This window comes from Hyperolius riggenbachi, chromosome 9 (genome assembly GCF_040937935.1).
Source record: "Hyperolius riggenbachi isolate aHypRig1 chromosome 9, aHypRig1.pri, whole genome shotgun sequence".
In the NCBI taxonomy this organism is placed as follows: Eukaryota; Metazoa; Chordata; class Amphibia; order Anura; family Hyperoliidae; genus Hyperolius; species Hyperolius riggenbachi.
This window is the reverse complement of record NC_090654.1, coordinates 18,309,506-18,334,416: the sequence shown is the minus strand read 5'-3', so window position 1 is coordinate 18,334,416 and position 24,911 is coordinate 18,309,506. Positions and strand designations below refer to the sequence as shown.

The window sequence follows — 24,911 nt, the reverse complement described above, 5'->3', positions numbered from 1 at the left end:
TTCCGTGCACAGGGAAAGATGGAAGCCTGCAAGGTGCTGCAGAGAGGCAGCTAGACGTTGCTGGAGGCTCGGTAAGTATGGGGGGGGGGGGGGGGCATTTTAGGCAAGCACGTGTATCCGGCCGGTCCCTGCCGGTGGCGGATACTTGGGACTAGGTGTATTCGTTTTCCCCTCCTGTGCTGGGATCCTCTAGTCTAGTCTAAACAATCTTCAACTTTACTGTCAAATGACTTGTGGAAGTCAAACTTTTTTCCTTATCTTTCAGGTTTGCTTTATCTGTCATTCTAGTTTATTTTTTTTACTTTATCCGCATTCTCTTGATTTTCTTGCAGTTAATTGGAACCCTGGAGGAAGTGCACATGCCTCAGAATGGCATTAATCACCCTGGAATTACCGCGCTGGCCGAAGCCTTTAAATCTAACCCGCTACTGAAAGTCATTAACCTGAATGACAATACGTTCACAGACAAGGGTGGCATCGCTATGGCCGAGGTAGGTCTCCGCTTATGCCCGGTCACGTTAGGCCTGAGTGATGATATTCGGTCTGTTAACTTTTTCACGGCTTTGGTAGGTGTAGTGATCTTTACTTCTGTTTTGATTAGGCTCTGAAGAACTTGAGGCAAGTTGAGCAGATCAATTTTGGGGACTGCCTGGTGCGATCTAAAGGAGCGCTGGCTATCGCGACCGCCCTGAAAGAGGGCTTACATAAGCTGAAGGTACGCTGGGGGTCTTCATTGAACGTTGTACTTTAGTGTTTGCTGTTAGTGAATATCGGTGTGTGGACTGCTGAGAGTAAGGGTGGGTACACACATCAGACCATAGTCTTTGGAAAATGAAAGATCACAGACCAATTTTACCCCCTTCCATGTAGTATGAGAGCCATACCTTCACAGTCTACTCTATGGAGCTGAACTCCCCATCAGACAGAAATCTTACCCCCTTCCATGTAGTATGAGAGCCGCACCTACACAGTCTATTCTATGGAGCTGCACTCCCCATCAGACAGAGATCTTACCCTCTTCCATGTAGTATGAGAGCCACACCTACACAGTCTATTCTATGGAGCTGCACTCCCCATCAGACAGAAATCTTACCCCCTTCCATGTAGTATGAGAGCCGCACCTACACAGTCTATTCTATGGAGCTGCACTCCCCATCAGACAGAAATCTTACCCCCTTCCATGTAGTATGAGAGCCACACCTACACAGTCTATTCTATGGAGCTGCACTCCCCATCAGACAGAAATCTTACCCCCTTCCATGTAGTATGAGAGCCGCACCTACACAGTCTATTCTATGGAGCTGCACTCCCCATCAGATAGAACTCTTACCCCCTTCCATGTAGTATGAGAGCCACACCTACACAGTCTATTCTATGGAGCTGCACTCCCCATCAGACAGAAATCTTACCCCCTTCCATGTAGTATGAGAGCCACACCTACACAGTCTATTCTATGGAGCTGCACTCCCCATCAGACAGAAATCTTACCCCCTTCCATGTAGTATGAGAGCCACACCTACACAGTCTATTCTATGGAGCTGCACTCCCCATCAGATAGAAATCTTACCCCCTTTTATGTAGTATGAGAGCCACACCTACACAGTCTATTCTATGGAGCTGCACTCCCCATCAGACAGATATCTTACCCCCTTCCATGTAGTATGAGAGCCATACCTACACAGTCTATTCTATGGAGCTGCACTCCCCATCAGACAGAAATCTTACCCCCTTCCATGTAGTATGAGAGCCACACCTACACAGTCTATTCTATGGAGCTGCACTCCCCATCAGACAGAAATCTTACCCCCTTCCATGTAGTATGAGAGCCGCACCTACACAGTCTATTCTATGGAGCTGCACTCCCCATCAGACAGAGATCTTACCCTCTTCCATGTAGTATGAGAGCCACACCTACACAGTCTATTCTATGGAGCTGCACTCCCCATCAGACAGATATCTTACCCCCTTCCATGTAGTATGAGAGCCGCACCTACACAGTCTATTCTATGGAGCTGCACTCCCCATCAGACAGAAATCTTACCCCCTTCCATGTAGTATGAGAGCCACACCTACACAGTCTATTCTATGGAGCTGAACTCCCCATCAGACAGAAATCTTACCCCCTTCCATGTAGTATGAGAGCCACACCTACACAGTCTATTCTATGGAGCTGCACTCCCCATCAGATAGAAATCTTACCCCCTTCCATGTAGTATGAGAGCCACACCTACACAGTCTATTCTATGGAGCTGCACTCCCCATCAGACAGAGATCTTACCCTCTTCCATGTAGTATGAGAGCCACACCTACACAGTCTATTCTATGGAGCTGCACTCCCCATCAGACAGAAATCTTACCCCCTTCCATGTAGTATGAGAGCCGCACCTACACAGTCTATTCTATGGAGCTGCACTCCCCATCAGACAGAAATCTTACCCCCTTCCATGTAGTATGAGAGCCATACCTACACAGTCTATTCTATGGAGCTGCACTCCCCATCAGACAGAAATCTTACCCCCTTCCATGTAGTATGAGAGCCACACCTACACAGTCTATTCTATGGAGCTGCACTCCCCATCAGACAGAAATCTTACCCCCCTCCATGTAGTATGAGAGCCACACCTACACAGTCTATTCTATGGAGCTGCACTCCCCATCAGACAGAAATCTTACCCCCCTCCATGTAGTATGAGAGCCATACCTACACAGTCTATTCTATGGAGCTGAACTCCCCATCAGACAGAAATCTTACCCCCTTCCATGTAGTATGAGAGCCATACCTACAGTCTATTCTATGGAGCTGCACTCCCCATCAGACAGAAATCTTACCCCCTTCCATGTAGTATGAGAGCCACACCTACACAGTCTATTCTATGGAGCTGAACTCCCCATCAGATAGAAATCTTACCACCTTCCATGTAGTATGAGAGCCATACCTACACAGTCTATTCTATGGAGCTGCACTCCCCATCAGACAGAGATCTTACCCCCTTCCATGTAGTATGAGAGCCATACTCTACACAGTCTATTCTATGGAGCTGCACTCCCCATCAGACAGAAATCTTACCCCCTTCCATGTAGTATGAGAGCCATACCTACACAGTCTATTCTATGGAGCTGCACTCCCCATCAGACAGAAATCTTACACCCTTCCATGTAGTATGAGAGCCACACCTACACAGTCTATTCTATGGAGCTGCACTCCCCATCAGACAGAGATCTTACCCCCTTCCATGTAGTATGAGAGCCATACTCTACACAGTCTATTCTATGGAGCTGCACTCCCCATCAGACAGAAATCTTACACCCTTCCATGTAGTATGAGAGCCATACCTACACAGTCTATTCTATGGAGCTGCACTCCCCATCAGATAGAAATCTTTGCAAGATGCTGCACACAAAGATGCTGTACACATGCAACAGATCAGTATCTGCAAAAGATCTGTTCCTGCAAAATGCATTCATAGTAGATATCTGCAGATCCTCATACACACCTTGTTTAACAGACATTTATCTGCAGATCAGATCCACCAGGATGGATCTGCAGATGAATGTCTGTTAAACAAGGTGTGTATGATGATCTGCAGATCTCATAGACTATGAATGCAATTTGCAGGAACGGATCTTTTGCAGGAACGGATCTTTTGCAGGAACTGATCTTTTGCAGATACTGATCTGTTGCATGTGTACAGCATCTTTGTGTGCAGCATCTTGCAAAGAGTTCTTTTTGGCTGTGGGCTGCATTCCTCTACTGGCCTTGCATGCCACTCTTCTCCTCCCTCCCTGCAGAGTTGCAAGCGATGCATTATGATAGGTGTAACTCGCCCAATCTTCCAGCGGCAGTCTCCATGGCTACAGTGGTGTCGTGACATGCTGGTACTGCCAGTGGGTCAATTGATGCTGCTGTGACCATGGAGATCACTGCTGGAAAGTGCGATTAGGCACTCAGTTGTTGCACAATGCATGGCACTTTGCAGGGAGGGAGGAGAGGAATCCGGCCCTCTGTCGGGGACCGGATCCAAATCACAGACGGGCCGTAGATTGCCCAGCCCTGCTCTAGCTGTAAGTGAAGGGTGTGTACACCGTAACATTCCAGAGAGGAACATGTCATAAGAGGAAATTTTAGATTAAGATAGTATTAGTAGGGGTAAAAAAATAAATCAAGTCAACTTCGCCTGACCGTCCCCTGCATCACCCAGTCCCATGCACGCCTCCAGGACTTCTCAAGAGCCGCTCCAACGCTATGGAACTCCCTACCTCCACCCATTAGGGCAGCCCCCTCCTTCAACACCTTCAAGAAGGCCCTCAAAACTCACCTTTTCAATTTGGCCTACTACCCCTCACAAGTGCTCTAAACCCGCAGCTGAACTCTGGTCCCCTACCTTTCGTGTCCTTACCTCTCCCTCTAGATTGTAAGCCTTTGGGCAGGGTCCTCCTCCTTTTGTGTCCTACCTGATCATGCACCTCCATTACTGTGAACCCATGCTATGCATCTGAGTGAACCTAACTTGCCTAATCTCCATGCTCCATCCAGTGACTAAGCATTACCTTGTACTCATACTGTGCTGTGTGATCTCCATGCTCCATCCAGTGACTAAGCATTACCTTGTACTCATACTGTGCTGTGTGATCTCCATGCTCCCCTCCAGTGACTAAGCATTACCTTGTACTCATACTGTGCTGTGGGATCTCCATGCTCCCATCCAGTGACTAAGCATTACCTTGTACTCATACTGCGCTGTGTGATCTCTATGTTCCATCCAGTGACTAAGCATTACCTTGTACTCGTGCTGTGTGATCTCCATGCTCCCCTCCAGTGACTAAGCATTACCTTGTACTCATACTGTGCTGTGTGATCTCCATGCTCCCCTCCAGTGACTAAGCATTACCTTGTACTCATACTGTGCTGTGTGATCTCCATGCTCCATCCAGTGACTAAGCATTACCTTGTACTCATACTGTGCTGTCTGATCCCCATGCTCCCATCCAGTGACTGACTAAGCATTACCTGGTACTCATACTGTGCTGTGTGATCTCCATGCTCCCCTCCAGTGACTAAGCATTACCTTGTACTCATACTGTGCTGTGTGATCTCCATGCTCCCCTCCAGTGACTAAGCATTACCTTGTACTCATACTGTGCTGTGTGATCTCCATGCTCCCATCCAGTGACTAAGCATTACCTTGTACTCATACTGTGCTGTGTGATCTGGTTTTTCTTGTATTCCTGTATTGTCATATTGCTGTATGTCACCCCTAAATATTGTCTGTAACCTAAATTAATGTCTATGGGCAGCACGGTGGCGTAGTGGTTAGCGCTCTCGCCTTGCAGTGCTGGGTCCCCGGTTCGAATCCCAGCCAAGTCAACATCTGCAAGGAGTTTGTATGGTCTCCCCGTGTCTGCGTGGGTTTCCTCCGGGTACTCCGGTTTCCTCCCACACCCCAAAAACATACAGATAAGTTAATTGGCTTCCCCCTAAAATTGGCCCTAGACTACAATACATACACTACAGTTAATGACAAATATATATATATACACACACACACACACACACACACACACACACACACACACACACACACACACACACACACACACACACACACACACACACACACACACACACACACACACACACACACACACACACACACATATATACACACACATATATACACACACACATATATACACACACACATATATACACACACACACACACACACACACACACACACACACACACACACACATATATACACACACACATATATACACACACACATATATACACACACACATATATATACACACACGCATACCACACATACCACACATACATACCACACACACACACAATAAAAAAACCCTTTCAGCAAGGCTTGGTGTACAGAGGCACCAGAGTAGAATAAAAATGTTTAAAAGCCGTCTAAAAGAGGGGGATGTTCAGGTGGACTTACCTCCCTCGAAAATATAGAACTCAATTGAGTTAGTTTTATATTTTTGAGGGAGGTAAGTCTACCTGAACATCCCCCTCTTTTAGACGGCTTTTAGACGTTTTTATTCTTTTCTGGCGCCTCTGTACACCAAGCCTTGCTGAAATCTTGATACCACCCTCGGTGGAGGGGTGCTACCCCGTTTCCTATCTACAGAGGGCGACATCTTAATAACCTGAGTGGGGTCAGGTTCTAATACTCCCCACCTGCACTTGAACTGGTTGCCTATAGGTAACCCATGTTTGTGAGTATATCTAAGATTTTTGCTTTAAACCACAACCAACTTAACAATACTACACCATATTGGGCTCTCGATTTGTTCTTCCAAGCACATTAAAAAAAACCTGGAAATTGATATTCACCACGTAATTTGTTCATGTGGTGTGATCCACCAAGAGCCTGCGGGTCATCCTCTTTAGTACTGGTAGACAAGGGAATCAGACTGCACCAAGTGCAAAGCAAGCAGTATCTCCCTGTCTGTGTGTATGTGTATGATATATATATATATATTTATTATTATTACTAGCTGATTGCCCGGCGTTGCCCGGGTATGTATTTGGCTGGTGTTGGCTCCGCCTACTTTTTCTAACCCTAACACACAATTACTCACTGACCAAGTTTGTGAGCTTTGCGGTCTTTGGTATCAATAATCTGCATTGAAATGAAACAAATCTGATTGGGTGTGTGTGGCTCCACCCCCTTTTCTGAATTTGAACCCCAGTCACCCAATAACCAACTGTACCAGGTTTGAGGCCTGTGCCATTAACAGTTCAAGAATGGTAGCAATTAAATATTCCCCTTGAAAAACAACAGGTGAAGTTTGATTCACTTTTGTAGGCTCCACCCACTTTTCTGAATATTAATTTCAGTCACCCAGTGACCAACTGTGCAAAGTTTAAAAACCCTGCCATTAACAGAATGGCTGCAGTTTACATTTTCTCAGTGAAATTTGTATTTGTCTTCACCCACTGATGACCCGGCGTTGCCCGGGTATGTATTTGACTGGTGTTGGCTCCGCCCACTTTCTAACCCTAACGCACAAACACTCAATGACCAAGTTTGTGAGCTTTGGGGTCCTTGGCATCAATAATTTGTATATTTCCATAGAAATTAAACAAATCAGATAGGCTGTTTGTGGCTCCACCCCTCTCCAGCATTTGAACCCCAGTCAACCAATGACCAACTGTAGCAGGTTTGAGGCATCTGCTATTAACAGTGTAAAAATGGCAGCAATTTAAATATTCCACTTGCAAAGAAACAGGTGAATTTTGATTGGCTACTATAGGCTCCACCCACTTCCCTGAATATTAATCTCAGTCACTCAGTGACCATCTGGGCAAAGATTGGGAACCCTGAAATAAACAGAAGGGCTGCAGTTTAGACTTTTCCAGTGAAATTTGTTTTTGACTCCGCCCACTTTTTGTAACCTGGACACAAAGTCTAAATGCCCAAGTTTGTGAGTTTTGGGGTCCTTGGCATCAATAATTTGTATTTTCCCATTAAATGAAACAAATCTGATTCACTGTTTGTGGCTCTGTCCCCTTTTCTGAATTTGAACCCCAGTGACCCAATGACCAACTGTGCCAGGTTTGAGGCTTGTGCCATTAACAGTGCAAAAATGGCAGCAATTTTAATATTCTCCTTGAAAAGTGACATGTGATTTTTGATTGGCATTTTTAGGCTCCACCCACTTTTCTGAATATTAATCCCAGTCACCCGGTAACCAGCTATGCTAAGTTTGAGAACCCTGCCATTAACAGTGAAGACGGGCTGCAGTTTACAATGTCCCAGAAAAATCTGTTTTTAACTCCACCCACTTTTTGTAACCTTGACACACAGTCACTACTCAATGACCAAGTTTGTGAGCTTTTGGGTTCCTGGCATCAAAATTGTGCTAATATAAGCAGTTTATCCAGCAAAGAAATCTGGCTGTTTTTGGCTCCGCCCCTTTACTGAATTTGAACCCCAAACACTTAAAGGGAACCTGAAGTGAGTAAAATTATTTAAAATAAACACATGACGTCGCTGCAAATGAATATTACATACTTACCTCACTGTCAGTTCCTCTCAGAAGCTCACCATTTTCTCCTTACAGTGATCACTTCCAGTTCTGACAATATTTTGTCAGAACTGAAATATACCAGTTGCTGTCAGTTATATATCAGCAGCTGTCAGTTACAACTGAATGTACAAGGTAATGTCCATGTTTCCCTATGGCTCAAGTGAGCGATATTACAGTTTAACAGTGTGATGAGCAGGAAGCTGTTATGGGGTAATGGCCATTTTTAAAATGGAGGACGGAGAATTCCATTGATCACAGTGGACAAATGGGACACGGGAGAGGAGAAAGAGATTGGGGAGTAGACTGCACGGGAGGTAAGTATGACCTGTGCATGTTTATTTTGACTTTTTATTTTCAGTTCAGGTTCTCTTTAACGACCGACTGTAGCAGGTTTGAGGCCTCTGCTATTAACAGTGCGAGAATGGCTGCAGTTTCAACATTCCCCTTGAAAATCAATAGGTGAATTTTGATTGGCTCTTGTAGGCTCCACCTACTTTTCCGAATATTAATTCTAGTCACCCAGTGACCAACTGTGTGAAGTTTGAGAACCCTGCCATTAACAGTGTAAGAAAAGCTGCAGTTTACATTTCCCCATGTAAAAAGTTAGTTGTTTTTGGCTCTGCCCACTATTTCTAATCTTGACATACAGTCACTTAATGACCAAGTTTATGAGCTTTGGCATCAATAAGTTGCATTTCACCATTGAAATTAAACAAATCTGATTGGCTGTTTTTGGCCCGCTCCTTTCAGAATTTAATCCCCAGTCTCCCAGTGACTGACTGTAGCAGATGTTAGGCCTCTGCCATTAAGAGTGCATTAATGTCAGCAATGTAAATATTCCCCTTGAAAATCAAAAGGTGAATTTTGATTGGCTGCTGTAGGCTCCACCCACTTTTCTGAATATTAGTCCCAGTCACCCAGTGGCCAACTGTGTCACGTTTGAGAACCCTGCCAATAACAGAATGGCTGAAATCAATCTAACAAATCTGATTGGCTGTTTGTGGCTTCACCCCTATAGTGAATTTGGACCCCAGTCACCCAATGACTGACTGTATCAGGTTTGAGGCCTCTGCCACTAACAGTGTAAGAATGGTAGCAATGTGAATATTCCCCTTGAAAATCAATAGGTTCATTTTGATTGGCTGTTGTAGGCTCCACCCACATTTCTGAATATTCATCCCAGTCACCCAGTGGCCAATTGTGTAAAGTTTGGGAACCCTGCAATGTAAAAAATGAAGTTGTTGGCACTGCCCACTTTTTCTAACCTTGACATACAGTCACTCAATTATCAAGTTTATCAGCTTTGGGGTCCTTGGTATCAATACTTTGTATATTCCCATTGAAAAATAAACAAATCTGGCTGTTTGTGGCTCCGCCCCCTTCCTGAATTTGGACCCTAGTCACCCAGTGTCCAACTGTACCAGGTTTGAGGCATCTGCTTTTACCAGTATAAGAGAATGGTAGCAGATGAAATATTCCCTTTGAAAATCAAAAGGTGAATTTTTATTGGCTGTTGTAGGCTCCACCCACCTTCCAAAATCTTAATCTCAGTCACCCAATGACCAACTGTGCAAAGTTTGAGAACCCTGCCATTAACGGTGTAAGAAGGGTTGCAGTTTATATTTTCCCAGTAAAAGTTGTTTTGGCTCCACCCACTTTTTGTAACCTTGACACACAGTAACTCAATGACCAAGTTTGTAAGCTTTCAGGTTCCTGGCATCAAAAATGTGTGCATGGAAGCAGTTTATCCACTAAGGAAATCTGATTGGCTGTATGTGGCCCGCCCCTTTAGTGAATTTGGACCCCAGTTACCCAATGACCGACTGTAGGAAGTTTGAAGCCTCTGCCATTAACAGTGTAAGAATAGCAGCAGTTTAAATATTCCCCTTGAAAATCAATAGGTGAATTTTGATTGGCTGTTGTAGGCTCCACCCATTTTCTTGAATCTTAATCGCATTCACCCAGTGACCAAGTGTGGCAAGTTTGAGAACCCTGCGATTAACAGTCTAAGAATGGCTGCAGTTTACATTTTCCCATTTAAAATGAACGGCTGAAATTTGATTGGCTGTTTTATGCTCCGCCCACTTTTCCTGGATTTGTAACCTCGGTCACCAAGTGACCAACTGTGCCAAGTGTGGGGACTTTGGCTTGATTACTGTGAGAATGGCAGCCTTTTACATTTTTTCCATTGACTTGAATGGGTGGAATCTGATTGGCTGTTTGTAGCTCCGCCCACATGTGCAGGGGGGCCGCGAGACCCCCAGAACCTATCATCCCAGGTAGTAAGGGATCTGTGTACCAAGTTTCGTTCAAATCGGTCAAGCGGTTTTCGCGTGATCGCGGCACATACACACACACACACACACATACACACACACACACACACACATACATCCGATTTTATATATATAGATTATATTATATTATATTCTTGTCTGCTCATTACACAATCATATAATATCTCGAAGTATGTAATGCTTACCACAGATAAGATGAATGTGTAAAAATAATAAAAAAAAAAAACTGTCTATATGTTGATCGATCGATCGATCTATATCTATATCTGTCTATATACATATATAGACAGGATAGCATTAGTTCAGTGTCACCCTATGACGGTGGTCTCACTGCAGCGCTGTGATTTGTTGACGATAGCAACCACACTGCATGAAGCATTTTTCAGAGCAATGCGCTTGTAGAAATGCTGCAAAATGACATTGCTTCAAACATTGTTCTGAAAATTGCATTGCGTAATAACGTGTGAACCAGGGCGGAGTGAGTCGTTGGCTATGGTCTCGGTTTTAGGACCTATTGTAATGTTTGTTGTGTACGATGATTTATCTTTTTGTTTGCGTTTTTAGGAACTCAACCTATCGTTCTGCGAGATTAGGCGCGACGCAGCGATTGCTTTGGCAGAATCCGTGGAAGAAAAGTCTGAGTTGGAACGGCTGGATTTAAATGGTACACACTGTGTGTGTGTGTGTCCGTGTGTGTGTCCGTCCGTCCGTCCGTGTGTGTGTGTGTCCGTCCGTCCGTGTGTGTGTGTGTCCGTCCGTGTGTGTGTGTCCGTGTGTGTGTGTCCGTGTGTGTGTGTCCGTGTGTGTGTGTGTGTCCGTCCGTCCGTCCGTCCGTGTGTGTCCGTCCGTCCGTCCGTCCGTCCGTCCGTCCGTGTGTGTGTGTCCGTGTGTGTGTGTGTCCGTGTGTGTGTGTCCGTGTGTGTGTGTCCGTGTGTGTGTGTCCGTGTGTGTGTGTCCGTGTGTGTGTCCGTGTGTGTGTCCGTGTGTGTGTGTGTCCGTGTGTGTGTGTCCGTCCGTGTGTGTGTGTCCGTCCGTGTGTGTGTCCGTCCGTGTGTGTGTCCGTCCGTGTGTGTGTCCGTCCGTGTGTGTCTGAGTTGGAACGGCTGGATTTAAATGGTACACACTGTGTGTGTGTGTCCGTGTGTGTGTCCGTCCGTCCGTCCGTCCGTGTGTGTGTGTGTCCGTCCGTGTGTGTGTGTGTCCGTCCGTGTGTGTGTGTGTCCGTGTGTGTGTCCGTGTGTGTGTGTGTGTCCGTCCGTCCGTCCGTGTGTGTCCGTCCGTCCGTCCGTCCGTCCGTCCGTGTGTGTGTGTCCGTGTGTGTGTGTGTCCGTGTGTGTGTGTCCGTGTGTGTGTGTCCGTGTGTGTGTCCGTGTGTGTGTCCGTGTGTGTGTGTCCGTGTGTGTGTGTCCGTGTGTGTGTGTCCGTGTGTGTGTCCGTCCGTGTGTGTGTCCGTCCGTGTGTGTGTCCGTCCGTGTGTGTGTCCGTCCGTGTGTGTGTCCGTCCGTGTGTGTGTCCGTCCGTGTGTGTGTCCGTGTCCGTGTGTGTCTCCGTGTGTGTAATAAAGATTAAGTGTCAGAGTGTGAAACTGTTGTGTTTGTATTGCAGGAAACAATTTTGGAGAGGAAGGCTGTGACCATATCCAGGAAGTATTGGACGGTTTTAACATGACCTCCGTTCTGTGTTCTCTAAGGTAAGAGGTTGTTCATTTCCAGGGGTCAAACCACCTAAAACCGTCACAAATTGCACTGTGGGGCATCTCCTATGCTCACTCCAACCTGAAAAATCACAAATACCTTCTGCTATAGAGGACACTTGAAATGAGGGATATGGAGGTTGCCATATTTATTTCCTTTTAAGCAATACCAGTTGCCTGGCTGTCCTGCTGGTCTCTTTGGCTGCAGTAGTGTCTGAATCACACCAGAAACAAGCATGCAGCTAATCTGTCAGATCTGACAATGTCAAACGCCTGATCTGCTGCATGCTTGTTCAGGGGCTATGGCTAAAAGTATTAGAGGCAGAGGATCAGCAGGACAGCCAGGCAACTAGTATTGCTTATAAGAAAATAAATATGGCAGCCACCACATACCTCTCACTTCCATTGTCCTTTGAGAAGGCAAAATTCTGTTCCGCTTGGTTTTTTTAGTAAGTAGACTTCTTGGACTTTTTTAGCCCCTTACACACTCCTTGTAGTTCTGGTTCATCACAAGCTTGCTGGGCAATCTGTACTAGTCAGAGTGATCAATTCTCTTTTTCTTACCCATGGTTCCTATGCCATGGTTGGAGGTTCGGAAGGAAGCCATCTCAAAGCAATCTCCTGCCTGGCGCCAAAAAAGTCTCTGTAAGGCCTGGGACCCACTAGCAGAGATTTTCTAAGCACTAGTGATTTGAAAAGCTCTTGCTTATGCAATGCTGTTTGGAATTTAAAAAAAAAAAAAAAAAAAAAATTGCATCGCTCAAGTGGGATCACACCCAGAACATTACATTAGCAAGAGCTTTTCAAATCACAAGCGCTCAGAATAGCACTGCTAGTGGGTTCCAGGCCTCAAAGAGACACTGAAGCGAAAAAAAAAATATGATGAATTGGTTGTGTACTATGAATAATTACTAGAAGATTAGCAGCAAAGAAAATATTCTCATATTTTTATTTTCAGGTATATAGTGTGTTTTCTAACATTGCATCATTCTCTAATATGTGCAGATTACACAACACTCAGCATTCAAAATGATTCTTTCAGAGCAGTCTGTGAACTAATGACCTCTCCTCTGGCAGAGAAAAAGAAAACTGTTCACTTACAGTTGAGATAATAAAAGTCAGATAACAGCCCTCTCCTTGACTTTGAAAGTCGTAGAGATTCATGGCTTTTTTGCATAGAGATAACTGGAGTTTCTTAACTCTTCCTGTACTGGAAACAATTACACTGATGTATCTGATCTTAATGTTTTATTTCTTAGCTGTGCTACACATACAAATCATAATATCATAAACAATTTTTCGCTTCAGTGTCTCTTTAAAGAGACATTGAAGCGAAAAAAAATCCTGATATAATGAATTGGTTGTTTAGTACAAATAATTACTAAACATTAGTAGCAAAGAAAATTTTCTTATATTTTTAATTTGTTATATAGTGTTTTATAACATTTCATCATTTTTAATATTTGCAGTTTACTTTTTAACTGCCATCTGGAAAGAAAAAGAAAATACAGCGACTGACAGTTAAGATAACAAGCTTCAGAAGACAGAGCTCTCTGAGACTTTGAAAGTTTGAGTTTCTTAACTCTTCCTGTACTGGAAACAATATTAGACTATTAGTATTAATATTCGTCTCTGCTCCTAATGTCTTTAGTTCTTTTTCTTTTTCTTTAGTGTCTCTTTAAACAAAGGCTTTAGTGCAGTTTTGAATTGAAGGGAGTTATCCAGCAGAATGCTGAGAAGGCACATCTTGGGGTCTCTCTCCACTGGACATCCCATACGAAAATATAATTTTAATAAAATAACTTTTTTTTTTCTTTTCTACAATATTAATTTATAAATTATTCAGTCAGTTTGCCCACTGTAAAATATGACCTCACCCTGATTTACATTTTTCAATTTATCAGTGATGCCGACATCTTCACTGCTGGCAAGGTGAATCCCTGTGGAATGTCCTTGTGTTCCTTCTTTTTTTATTTTATTTTTTCTTTAATTGCAAGTGCTTACTACAAAATGTTTTTATGTACAGTTTTGTTGTTGTTGTAGCTGTACAGGTTTACCTGGATTTTTTTGATCTTTGTTTTTTTTTGGTTTTTTTTTTTTAGTGATGATGAAGGGGAGGAGGATGAAGACGACGATGATGATGATGATGATGACGACGAAGAAGACGATGATGACGACGACGATGATGAGGAGGGTGAGGAAGAAGATGAGGAGGTAGAAGATGAAGAGGAAGCAGGTGATGAAGAGGAGGAAGATCAACCGAAACTGGAGACTCCAAAGAAACTTCCTCCAAATGTAACTATTTGAATTGTGTTATCATTGTGTCAGCAACACTTCCAGAATGTTTTGGAATCTGTGAATATGGATTGATAAACCTCTAACTCTCAAAAAGAAAAAGTTACATCCTTAATAGTGAGAAGTCTTCAGATGGTCCAGAGGCTTCCCATGTAGTCCATGACCCCACCGCTCTGGTTGAACTCGATGGACGTATGTCTTTTTTCAACCCAAATAACTATGTAACCGCTGCTGGCCGGGGACCTCTTATTGTTTGTGGCCGTGCATCAATTTAGAATTATTTATTTCAATTGACCATCCAAACTTTGCAAATTAGGGCCTGTAATTATTGATAGCCTACAATGAGAAATCCGAAAACAGTGTGTTGCCGTACATTGTACTAGAGACTTAAAAAGGGATCCTTAAAGAGAGTCTGAAGCCATTCTAAAGTCTTCTTTTTACCTTCTATATATGTTAAGCAGTATCAGTAGACCTGAAACTCCCCATTCCCGCGGCAAAACGACGGGTTTAGGTTTAGACCACCCAAATCCCGGGGGAAACATCCACAACTTTCTAAGTCGTTGATTTTGCTACCCAGTAGAGGCAGAGCTTAGCTGTAGCTCTGCTTCTACTGAAGTCAATCTGTGCGCGGATCTCCGCCTCTCCCCGCCCCTCTCTGTGAAGGAAGAATGAGAGGGGCGGGGAGAGGCGGAGATTGACTACAGTAGAGGCAGAGCTACAGCGCTAAGCTCTGCCTCTTACAGGAAGCTCTGCCCACAATTTGCCCTGGGGATTTGGGGGGTATAAACCCTTCATTCTTCCGCGGGAAAACAGCGTTTCAGGTCTACTGATACTGCTTAACTACCTTACGACTGCTCCACGCCAATGGGCGTGACCGCGGCGGCAGCCCCAGGACCGCCTAACGCCAATTGGTGTCAAGTCATGAGGCTGGCTACTGCAGGAGATCGCATGCAGGCTGCGCATGCATCTCCTGCTCGGGGGCGGAGCTCCACCCCGTCTTCAGTCTCCGAGCGGTAAGCGCCGCTCAGGAGACGGTTAGACGGCAAAACCGCTGTCTTTCTACTAAGTACAGCGCTGCAATCTGCAGCAGCGATGTACTGGGGACAGCCGTGTGACACAGCTGTCCCCCTGAGGGAGAAGAGAGCGATCGGCTCTCATAGAGTGAAGCCTATGAGAGCTGATCGCCATGATTGGCTGGCTTAAGGGGGAGGGAGGGGTTTAAAAAAAAATAGTAAGATATTAAAAAAATTGCATAACTATTTGCCCCCCAAAAAAATAAAACACGGGGGAGGGGGGGAGGCGGGCAATCAGACCCCACCAACAGAGGGGGGGAATCACTAGTGTGCTGTGTTGTGCGGCCCTGCAGCTTGGCCTTAAAGCTGCATTGGCCAGTTAAACAAATAGCCTGGTCTTCAGGGGGTTTAGCACTGTGGTCCTGAAGTGGTTAACATAAATAGAAGGTAAAAAAGAATTTATTTTGGCTTCAGAGTCTCTTTAACCACTTCAGCCTTCAGTCGTTTTCACTTTATGCATCCGAGCAATTTTCACCTCCCATTCATTAGCCTATAACTTTATCACTACTTATCACAATGAACTGATCTATATCTTTTTTCCACCACCAATTAGGCTTTCTTTGGGGGGTACATTTTGCTAAGAGCCACTTTACTGTAAATGCATTTTAATAGGAAGAATAAGAAAAAAAAAAACGGAAAAAATTCATTATTTCTCAGTTTTCAGCCATTATAGTTTTAAAATAATACATGCCTCCATAATTAAAACTCACGTATTGTTTTTGCCCATATGTCCCGATTATTACACCGTTAAAATTATGTCCCTATCACCAAGTATGGCGACAATATTTTATTTGGAAATAAAGGTGCATTTTTTTCCGTTTTGCATCTATCACTATTTACAAGTTTAAAATGAAATTTTTTTTTGAAATATTTCATCTTTACATTGATTTTAAAAGTTTAGACCCTTAGGTAAATATTTACATGTTTTGTTTTATTGTAATGTATTTTTTTTTGTTTTTTTTTTGTATTAAACATTTTATTTGGGTATTTTTGGGAGGGTGGGATGTAAGCCATAGTTTTATAATGTAAATGTGTCTTGAGTTTTATTTTTTTCACTTTTAGTTGTAGTTTTACTTTTTGGCCACAAGATGGCGGCCATGAGTTTGTTTACATGACGTCACTCTAAGCGTAACGCATGCTTAGAGCGACACATGGGGTACGTTACAGCCAGAAAAAGCGCAGCTTCCGAGAGAAGCTGTCGCTTTTTCAGCGAGGGACAGGAATCAGTGATCGGGCACCATAGCCCGATTTACTGATTGCCAGGCTAACGAACCGCAGCAGGGAGCGCGCGGACGCGCACATGGCCTCCTGGGCGTAGCTACTACATCCAGGAGGCCAAAGTAGTTAAGCCTGTCATTAAAAATCAGTTTTACTCACCTGGCGCTTCTACCAGCTCCCTGCAGCCGTCCTGTGCCCTCGCAGCCACTCACAGATCCGCCTGTCCCCGCCGCCAGCTAGTTTTTATTTTCAGCCGACAGGCTTCCTGCACCTGCGCAGGACTGGCCATGCGGCTCTTTCTTTGCGTTCCCAGCCGTAATAATTGTCCTGCACAGGACGCTATTGTAAACGGGAATGCAAAGAAAAAACGTGGACAGGCCTGTTGGGGCCTCTCACTGAAAACAAAACTAGCTGTCGATGGGGGACGGGAGGATCCACAAGTGACTGCGAGGGCACAGGACTAGGAGCCCCTGGTAAGTAAAAATTTCTTATGACAGGCTTAAGTGTCACTTTGTAATAACTGGGACATTTGGGCAAATAAAATGTGTTGATTTTATCTGCAATACCACATTATTTTAAAACTACCATGGCTAAAAACTGAGAAATTACATTTTTGGGGGTTATTATTCCCTTTAATATGCATATAACTTAAAACAATCTTTGCAAAAAGAACCACCCAAAGAAAGCTGAATTTGTGGTGGGGAAAAAAAAAAGTATAGATCATTTCGGTGTGATAAGTAGTGATAGTTATTGGCGATTGAGTGGGAGGAGCGCTAAAATGTGAAAATTGCTCTAGTCTAACAGGAAAAGCCCCTTAGTGAGGTGCGGTAAACCAGTGATCTGTAGGAATGTTGCGGCTCCTTGGTTTGGAGGCATTGATTGTGCTTATGTTTTTCCCATCAGGAACTGGCACCGGCTCAGTCACCTCTTCCAACTATCGATGCATCGGCCTTCCTCAGCTTCCCTTCCCCAGAAAAACTCCTGCGAATGGGACCAAAGCGTTCCACGATAGCTGCCCAGGTATGTTATGTATAGTATGTCTTTATAGGAACTGTCGGTGAGATGTCAATAATTCTGCGCTAATGCACATTTTGTGAAAAATCACGCAGCTTAAGTGTACCTAAGATGGGCTTACTAAAAGACTTGATACTGATACCAACTGCTTCCGTTCGGCCGGTAATTTGGCTCCGTTGTGCCAGTCGGGCTCTTCTGCGCATGCGCAACACCTCCACACATGTGCAGAAGAGCTCGACTGGCGCGGTTGAATTAGATTACCACTGAACAGAGGCAGTCGGGAGTATGGCGAGGGGTGCATCGTTGCTCATGGGGCTGGAGGAAGCCCTGGATAAGTATCAAATCTTTCAGTAAGCTCATCTCGGGTTTATTTTAAAAATGGATGAGTGTTCTTTTGCCTGGTGGGTAGAAAAAGGCCTGTATATTGTTGGACGTTCTCTTAGAGCATTTAAAGTGATCCTTAAGTCTAACATAAAAAATTAGATTTACTCACCTGGGGCTTCCCTCAGCCCCCTGCAGCCAATCGGTGCCCTCTCAGCCCCGCTCCAATGCTCCAGGACATGCCGGCGAACACTTCCGGGTTTGCCGTCACCGGCCGATAGGCATGGGAACGCGAGTGATTCTTCGCGTTCCCAGCCATAATATCGCCCCCTAAGCTGCTTTTGTGGCCAGGAGGCTGAGGGAAGCCCCAGGTGAGTAAATCTCATTTTTTATGTTAGACTTAAAGAGAATCTGTATTGTTAAAATCGCACAAAAGTAAACATACCAGTGCGTTAGGGGACATCTCCTATTACCCTCTGTCACAATTCCGCCGCTCCTCGCCGCATTAAAAGTGGTTAAAAACAGTTTTAAAAAGTTTGTTTATAAACAAACAAAATGGCCACCAAAACAGGAAGTAGATTGATGTACAGTATGTCCACGCATAGAAAATACATCCATACACAAGCAGGCTGTATACAGCCATCCTTTTGAATCTCAAGAGATCATTTGTGTGTTTCTTTCCCCCTGCAGCTATCTTCCACTGAAGTGTCAGGCTATTTCTTCCTGCAGAGTGCAGACAGCTGTGCCTGTATGTAATTCCTCAGTATGTGAAAGCCCAGCCAGCTCAGAGGAGTATTTATCCAGCTTGTAAAAGATAATAGAACAGAGAGAAGCTGCACTAATCTAAATATCACACAGGCAGTGTGCAGAGAGGGGCCTGGATGGGGGAGTTCATAGCAGAACCACAACACTGAAGAACTTGGCAGCCTTCCAGACACAGGCCTGACAAGTCTGACAAGAGAGAGATAAGTTGATTTATTACAGAGATGGTGATAGTAGAAAGTGCTGCAGTAAGCCAGAACACATTAGAATAGCTTTTGGAACTTGTAGGATGATAAAAAATAGGATGCAATTTTTGTTACGGAGTCTCTTTAAGGATCACTTTAAAGAGAAACGCCGACCAAGAATTGAACTTCATCCCAATCAGTAGCTGATACCCCCTTCTACATGAGAAATCTATTCCTTTTCACAAACTGACAATCAGGGGGCGCTGTATGACTGATATTGTGGTGAAACCCCTCCCACAAGAAACTCTGAGGACCGTGGTACTCCTGGCAGTTTCCTGTCTGTGAACCTTGTTGTATTGTGGGAAATGGCTGTTTACAAAAAAGCATATCGCAGCTACATCACCTGCCAACAGTAAAAATGTCACCTTGTAATAAATGTCAGAATGTAAATCAGGGAGAGGAAAGATTTTACAATGGGCAAACACTAAATCCTTTATACATAATTATTGTAAAAATGAAGCACTTTTTTTTTTTTTATTACATTATTTTCACTGGAGCTCCTCTTTAACCACTTCATCACTGAGGGGTTTTACCCCTTAACCTTCCTGGCGGTAACGTTCGGGGTAAGCCGCGTAGGAGGTTTTCTCCGGCCCTGCCGGGCCGATTTTCTTAATTTTTTTTTTTTGCTGGACGCAGCTAGCACTTTGCTAGCTGCGCCAGCACACTGATCGCTGCCACCCCGCGCCCGATCGCCGCTATACGTTGCGGCGCTCGCCCCCCCCCCCCCCCAGACCCCATGCGCTGCCTGGCAATTCGGTGCCAGGCAGCGCCGAGGGGTGGATTGGGACTCCCAATGACATCGGTGACGTCATCCCGCCCCGTCGCCATGGCGACGGGGAAGCCCTCCAGGAAATCCTGCTGAGCAGCGGCTATCATGCAGCGAGCCCTGGGCTCGCTACATGATTTAAAAAAAAAAAAAAAACAACTGCCGCGCTGCCTCCTGGCGGAATTTTTCATACCGCCAGGAGGGTTAAGCACCAGAGCAATTTTCACCTTTCAGCGCTCCTTCCATTCATTCGTCTATAACTTTATCATTACTTATCACAATGAAATGAACTATATCTTGTTTTTTTCGCCACCAATTAGGCTTTCTTTAGGTGGGACATTATGCCAAGAATTATTTTATTCTAAATGTGTTTTAATAGGGAAAATAGGAAAAAATGTGGGAAAAAAATGTATTTTTCAGTTTTCGGCCTTTATAGTTTTTAAATAATGCATGCTACTGTAATTAAAACCCATGAAATGTATTTGCCCATTTGTCCCGGTTATAAAACCGTTTAAATTATGTCCCTATCACAATGTTTGGCGCCAATATTTTATTTGGAAATAAAGGTGCATTTTTTTCAGTTTTGCGTCCATCCCTAATTACAAGCCCATAGTTTATAAAGTAACAGTGTTATACCCTCTTGACATAAATATTTAAAAAGTTCAGTCCCTAAGGTAACTATTTACCGTATATACTCGCATATAAGACGACCCGCATATAAGCCGACCCCCCCACTTTTACTTAACAAACCAGTAAAAAATGATTGACCCCCATATAAGCCGGGGGTAGGAAATGCTGGCCGCCTTATTCCCCTAGTGTGTCCCAGTATCGCTAGTATAGTGCCCAGTATAGCTAGTATAGTGCCCAGTATAGCTAGTATAGTGCCCCAGTACAGCTAGTATAGTGCCCCAGTACAGCTAGTATAGTGCCCCAGTATAGCTAGTATAGTGCCCCAGTACAGCTAGTATAGTGCCCCAGTATAGCTAGTATAGTGCCCCAGTATAGCTAGTATAGTGCCCCAGTATAGCTAGTATAGTGTCCATTATAGCTAGTATAGTGCCCAGTGTAGCTAGTATAGTGCCCCAGTATAGCTAGTATAGTGCCCATTATAGCTAGTATAGTGCCCATTATAGCTAGTATAGTGCCCAGTGTAGCTAGTATAGTGCCCATTATAGCTAGTATAGTGCCCATTATAGCTAATATAGTGCCCAGTGTAGCTAGTATAGTGTCCAGTATAGCTAGTATAGTGCCCATTATAGCTAGTATAGTGCCCATTATAGCTAGTATAGTGCCCAGTGTAGCTAGTATAGTGCCCATTATAGCTAGTATAGTGCCCATTATAGCTAATATAGTGCCCAGTGTAGCTAGTATAGTGCCCCAGTATAGCTAGTATAGTGCCCCAGTATAGCTAGTATAGTGTCCATTATAGCTAGTATAGTGCCCAGTGTAGCTAGTATAGTGCCCCAGTATCGCTAGTATAGTGCCCATTATAGCTAGTATAGTGCCCAGTGTAGCTAGTATAGTGCCCATTATAGCTAGTATAGTGCCCCAGTATAGCTAGTATAGTGTCCATTATAGCTAGTATAGTGCCCATTATAGCTAGTATAGTGCCCAGTATAGCTAGTATAGTGCCCCAGTATAGCTAGTATAGTGCCCCAGTATCGCTAGTATAGTGCCCCAGTATCGCTAGTATAGTGCCCCAGTATAGCTAGTATAGTGCCCCAGTATCGCTAGTATAGTGCCCCAGTATAGCTAGTATAGTGCCCCAGTATAGCTAGTATAGTGCCCCAGTATCGCTAGTATAGTGCCCCAGTATCGCTAGTATAGTGCCCCAGTATAGCTAGTATAGTGCCCCAGTATAGCTAGTATAGTGCCCCAGTATCGCTAGTATAGTGCCCCAGTATCGCTAGTATAGTGCCCCAGTATAGCTAGTATAGTGCCCCAGTATCGCTAGTATAGTGCCCCAGTATCGCTAGTATAGTGCCCCAGTATCGCTAGTATAGTGCCCCAGTATCGCTAGGTAGTGCCCCAGTATAGCTAGTATAGTGCCCCAGTATAGCTAGGTAGTGCCCCAGTATAGCTTGTATAGTGCCCCAGTATCGCTAGTATAGTGCCCCAGTATCGCTAGTATAGTGCCCCAGTATCGCTAGTATAGTGCCCCAGTATCGCTAGTATAGTGCCCCAGTATAGCTAGTATAGTGCCCCAGTATAGCTAGTATAGTGCCCCAGTATCGCTAGTATAGTGCCCCAGTATCGCTAGTATAGTGCCCCAGTATAGCTAGTATAGTGCCCCAGTATCGCTAGTATAGTGTCCATTATAGCTAGTATAGTGCCCAGTGTAGCTAGTATAGTGCCCCAGTATCGCTAGTATAGTGCCCCAGTATAGCTAGTATAGTGCCCCAGTATCGCTAGTATAGTGCCCCAGTATCGCTAGTATAGTGCCCCAGTATAGCTAGTATAGTGCCCCAGTATCGCTAGTATAGTGCCCCAGTATCGCTAGTATAGTGCCCCAGTATCGCTAGTATAGTGCCCCAGTATCGCTAGTATAGTGCCCCAGTATCGCTAGTATAGTGCCCCAGTATCGCTAGTATAGTGCCCCAGTATCGCTAGGTAGTGCCCCAGTATAGCTAGTATAGTGCCCCAGTATAGCTAGTATAGTGCCCAGTATCGCTAGTATAGTGCCCCAGTATCGCTAGTATAGTGCCCCAGTATCGCTAGGTAGTGCCCCAGTATCGCTAGTATAGTGCCCCAGTATCGCTAGTATAGTGCCCCAGTATCGCTAGTATAGTGCCCCAGTATCGCTAGGTAGTGCCCCAGTATAGCTAGTATAGTGCCCCAGTATAGCTAGTATAGTGCCCCAGTATCGCTAGTATAGTGCCCAGTGTAGCTAGTATAGTGCCCAGTGTAGCTAGTATAGTGCCCCAGTATAGCTAGTATAGTGCCCCAGTATCGCTAGTATAGTGCCCCAGTATAGCTAGTATAGTGCCCATTATAGCTAGTATAGTGCCCATTATAGCTAGTATAGTGCCCAGTGTAGCTAGTATAGTGCCCCAGTATCGCTAGTATAGTGCCCCAGTATCGCTAGTATAGTGCCCCAGTATCGCTAGTATAGTGCCCAGTATCGCTAGTATAGTGCCCCAGTATCGCTAGTATAGTGCCCCAGTATCGCTAGGTAGTGCCCCAGTATAGCTAGTATAGTGCCCCAGTATAGCTAGTATAGTGCCCAGTATCGCTAGTATAGTGCCCCAGTATCGCTAGTATAGTGCCCCAGTATCGCTAGGTAGTGCCCCAGTATCGCTAGTATAGTGCCCCAGTATCGCTAGGTAGTGCCCCAGTGCCCCCCCGCCTCCCCTCTCCCCCGCGGCCGCCGCTGCTTTTACCTTAGCAGGCGCCGCTTCTTCTATTCCCCTCCTCTCTGGCTCCGTAGGACAGCAGCACTCTTCACGGTGGCTGCTGTGATCAGACAGGAAGCAGCGAAGAGCGCGGCTTCCTGTAGCGGCGGTTGCTATGGGAACCGCTCTCTCTCTCTACTGCAGCCGCCGTGAAGAGCGCTGCAGTGATTTACGGAGCCGGACAGGAGGGGAATAGAAGAAGCGGCGCCGGACAGGTAATTGCAGCGGTAGCGGCGGCCGCGGGGGGGGAGGCTGGGTGACAGTGCGGGGGTCTCGGACCACCAGCACCAGCACCAGACTCGCATACAAGCCGACCCCCCAACTTTTGACCCCCTTTTTGGGGGTCAAAAATTCGGCTTGTATGCGAGTATATACGGTATGTATTTTTTTTTTTATTGTATTTTTATTTTTTTTATTATTACAAAAAAAAAAAATTGGGAAGTGTGGGAGGTAATGAGTTAATTTTGAATGTATAACTAATGTATTTGTATATGAAAAATGCTTTAGGGTGTAGTTTTACTAGATGGCCACAGTGAGTTTTTGTTTATGCGACCTGCAAGCATACAGGAAGTACGCTTGCAGTAAGTTCAGGGAGGCTGGGCAACTTTTTTTTTCACAATGATCGCTGCTTCTTCTCGTAGAAGCAGCTGATCATTGCGGGGGGAAGAGATCAACGAATGGGAAAGGTTTTTCCCGTTCATTGATCTCCGAGCGGGTGGGGGCGCGGACAGCGACGGGAGCGGCGTCAGGTACGGATGTCTCCGTCCCTTGGTGGTAGCAGGGTGGAAAAAGGGACGGAGAAATCCGTACAGCTGGGGGTAATAGTGGTTAAGATCACAACCAAGTCTAATTTGGCTAGAGAGACCAACATGATGCTTTCTGAGCTTTTCTGTGCTCATCAAATATTTCACTATTTGCGATCCTCAAATCCTGATAATCTGAATCTGTTATACTACCTCTGAAACATGGTGTAAACATTACATGCTCCATAAAGGCTGTGTGTCTTGCTTATTTGCTGTTTTAACCCAATTACAGCCCGACCAAAAACGTATCTTTCAAAGAAGGTGGGAATCGGACATAGGCTATGGCATTACTACTGAACGGTGGGCACATTGTTGCTCCATGTTGACCAAGAACAGTATATATTACTCTAATATAGAAACCTCTTTATCCATCATTGGGTAGCTTAAAGATCCGATCCGCCGTGTCCGTCGCTTAACGTTGCGCGATTGGGCAACATCTTTTAACATGCTTATGGTAAACTATGCTGCCCAACAGCAGGTAAAATCGCCACAAGTATCACCTGGTGGGTATGAGGCTTAACCACCTAATGACCACAGGCTTTACACCCCCCTCCCAGCGAGCATCAGCATGCGCGATCTCCTGCAGAACTCCGCCCCAGGACTTAGTCCCGGGGCTGCCGCCGCGTTCACGCCATTTGGGGTGGAGCGGTCGGCTAGGTGTTAAAACTCCTCCTTGAGTGTTATTGCCTGGTTACGTAGATTCCGACCTTCGACTTTTGGCGCATCTGGTGTGACTCCTTTAGTTCTTTTTGGGTAAACTATGGAATCAAATATGTACTATAATCTCGTATACCTACCAACTGGACCCTTCGGTCATTCTCCTAGGTAACAAACCGCACAAAGTAAACTATCCTTAAGGGCTCTCTTCCACTACGGCGTTTGCGATGGCTGAATCGCAAAACCGCAAACCGCTAGTGATTTTTCAAATCGCTACAGTTTGCTTTTAACATAGGAATTGCGGTAGGTCATTTCCA

At 44.9% G+C, this 24,911-nt stretch overlaps 1 protein-coding gene across 2 annotated transcripts in view; it reads left to right on the top strand.

The window, feature by feature from the left end:
* The window catches only part of RANGAP1 (Ran GTPase activating protein 1), a 79,554-nt gene that overhangs the window by 35,260 nt on the left and 19,383 nt on the right, over positions 1 to 24,911 (top strand). For both annotated transcript variants that reach the window (XM_068252045.1, XM_068252044.1), the window contains exons 7-12: positions 333 to 491; positions 602 to 715; positions 10,920 to 11,019; positions 11,961 to 12,045; positions 14,151 to 14,343; positions 17,538 to 17,654. In XM_068252045.1, coding sequence (XP_068108146.1) covers positions 333 to 491; positions 602 to 715; positions 10,920 to 11,019; positions 11,961 to 12,045; positions 14,151 to 14,343; positions 17,538 to 17,654 — 768 coding nt within the window. The remainder of the gene's footprint in view (positions 1 to 332; positions 492 to 601; positions 716 to 10,919; positions 11,020 to 11,960; positions 12,046 to 14,150; positions 14,344 to 17,537; positions 17,655 to 24,911) is intronic.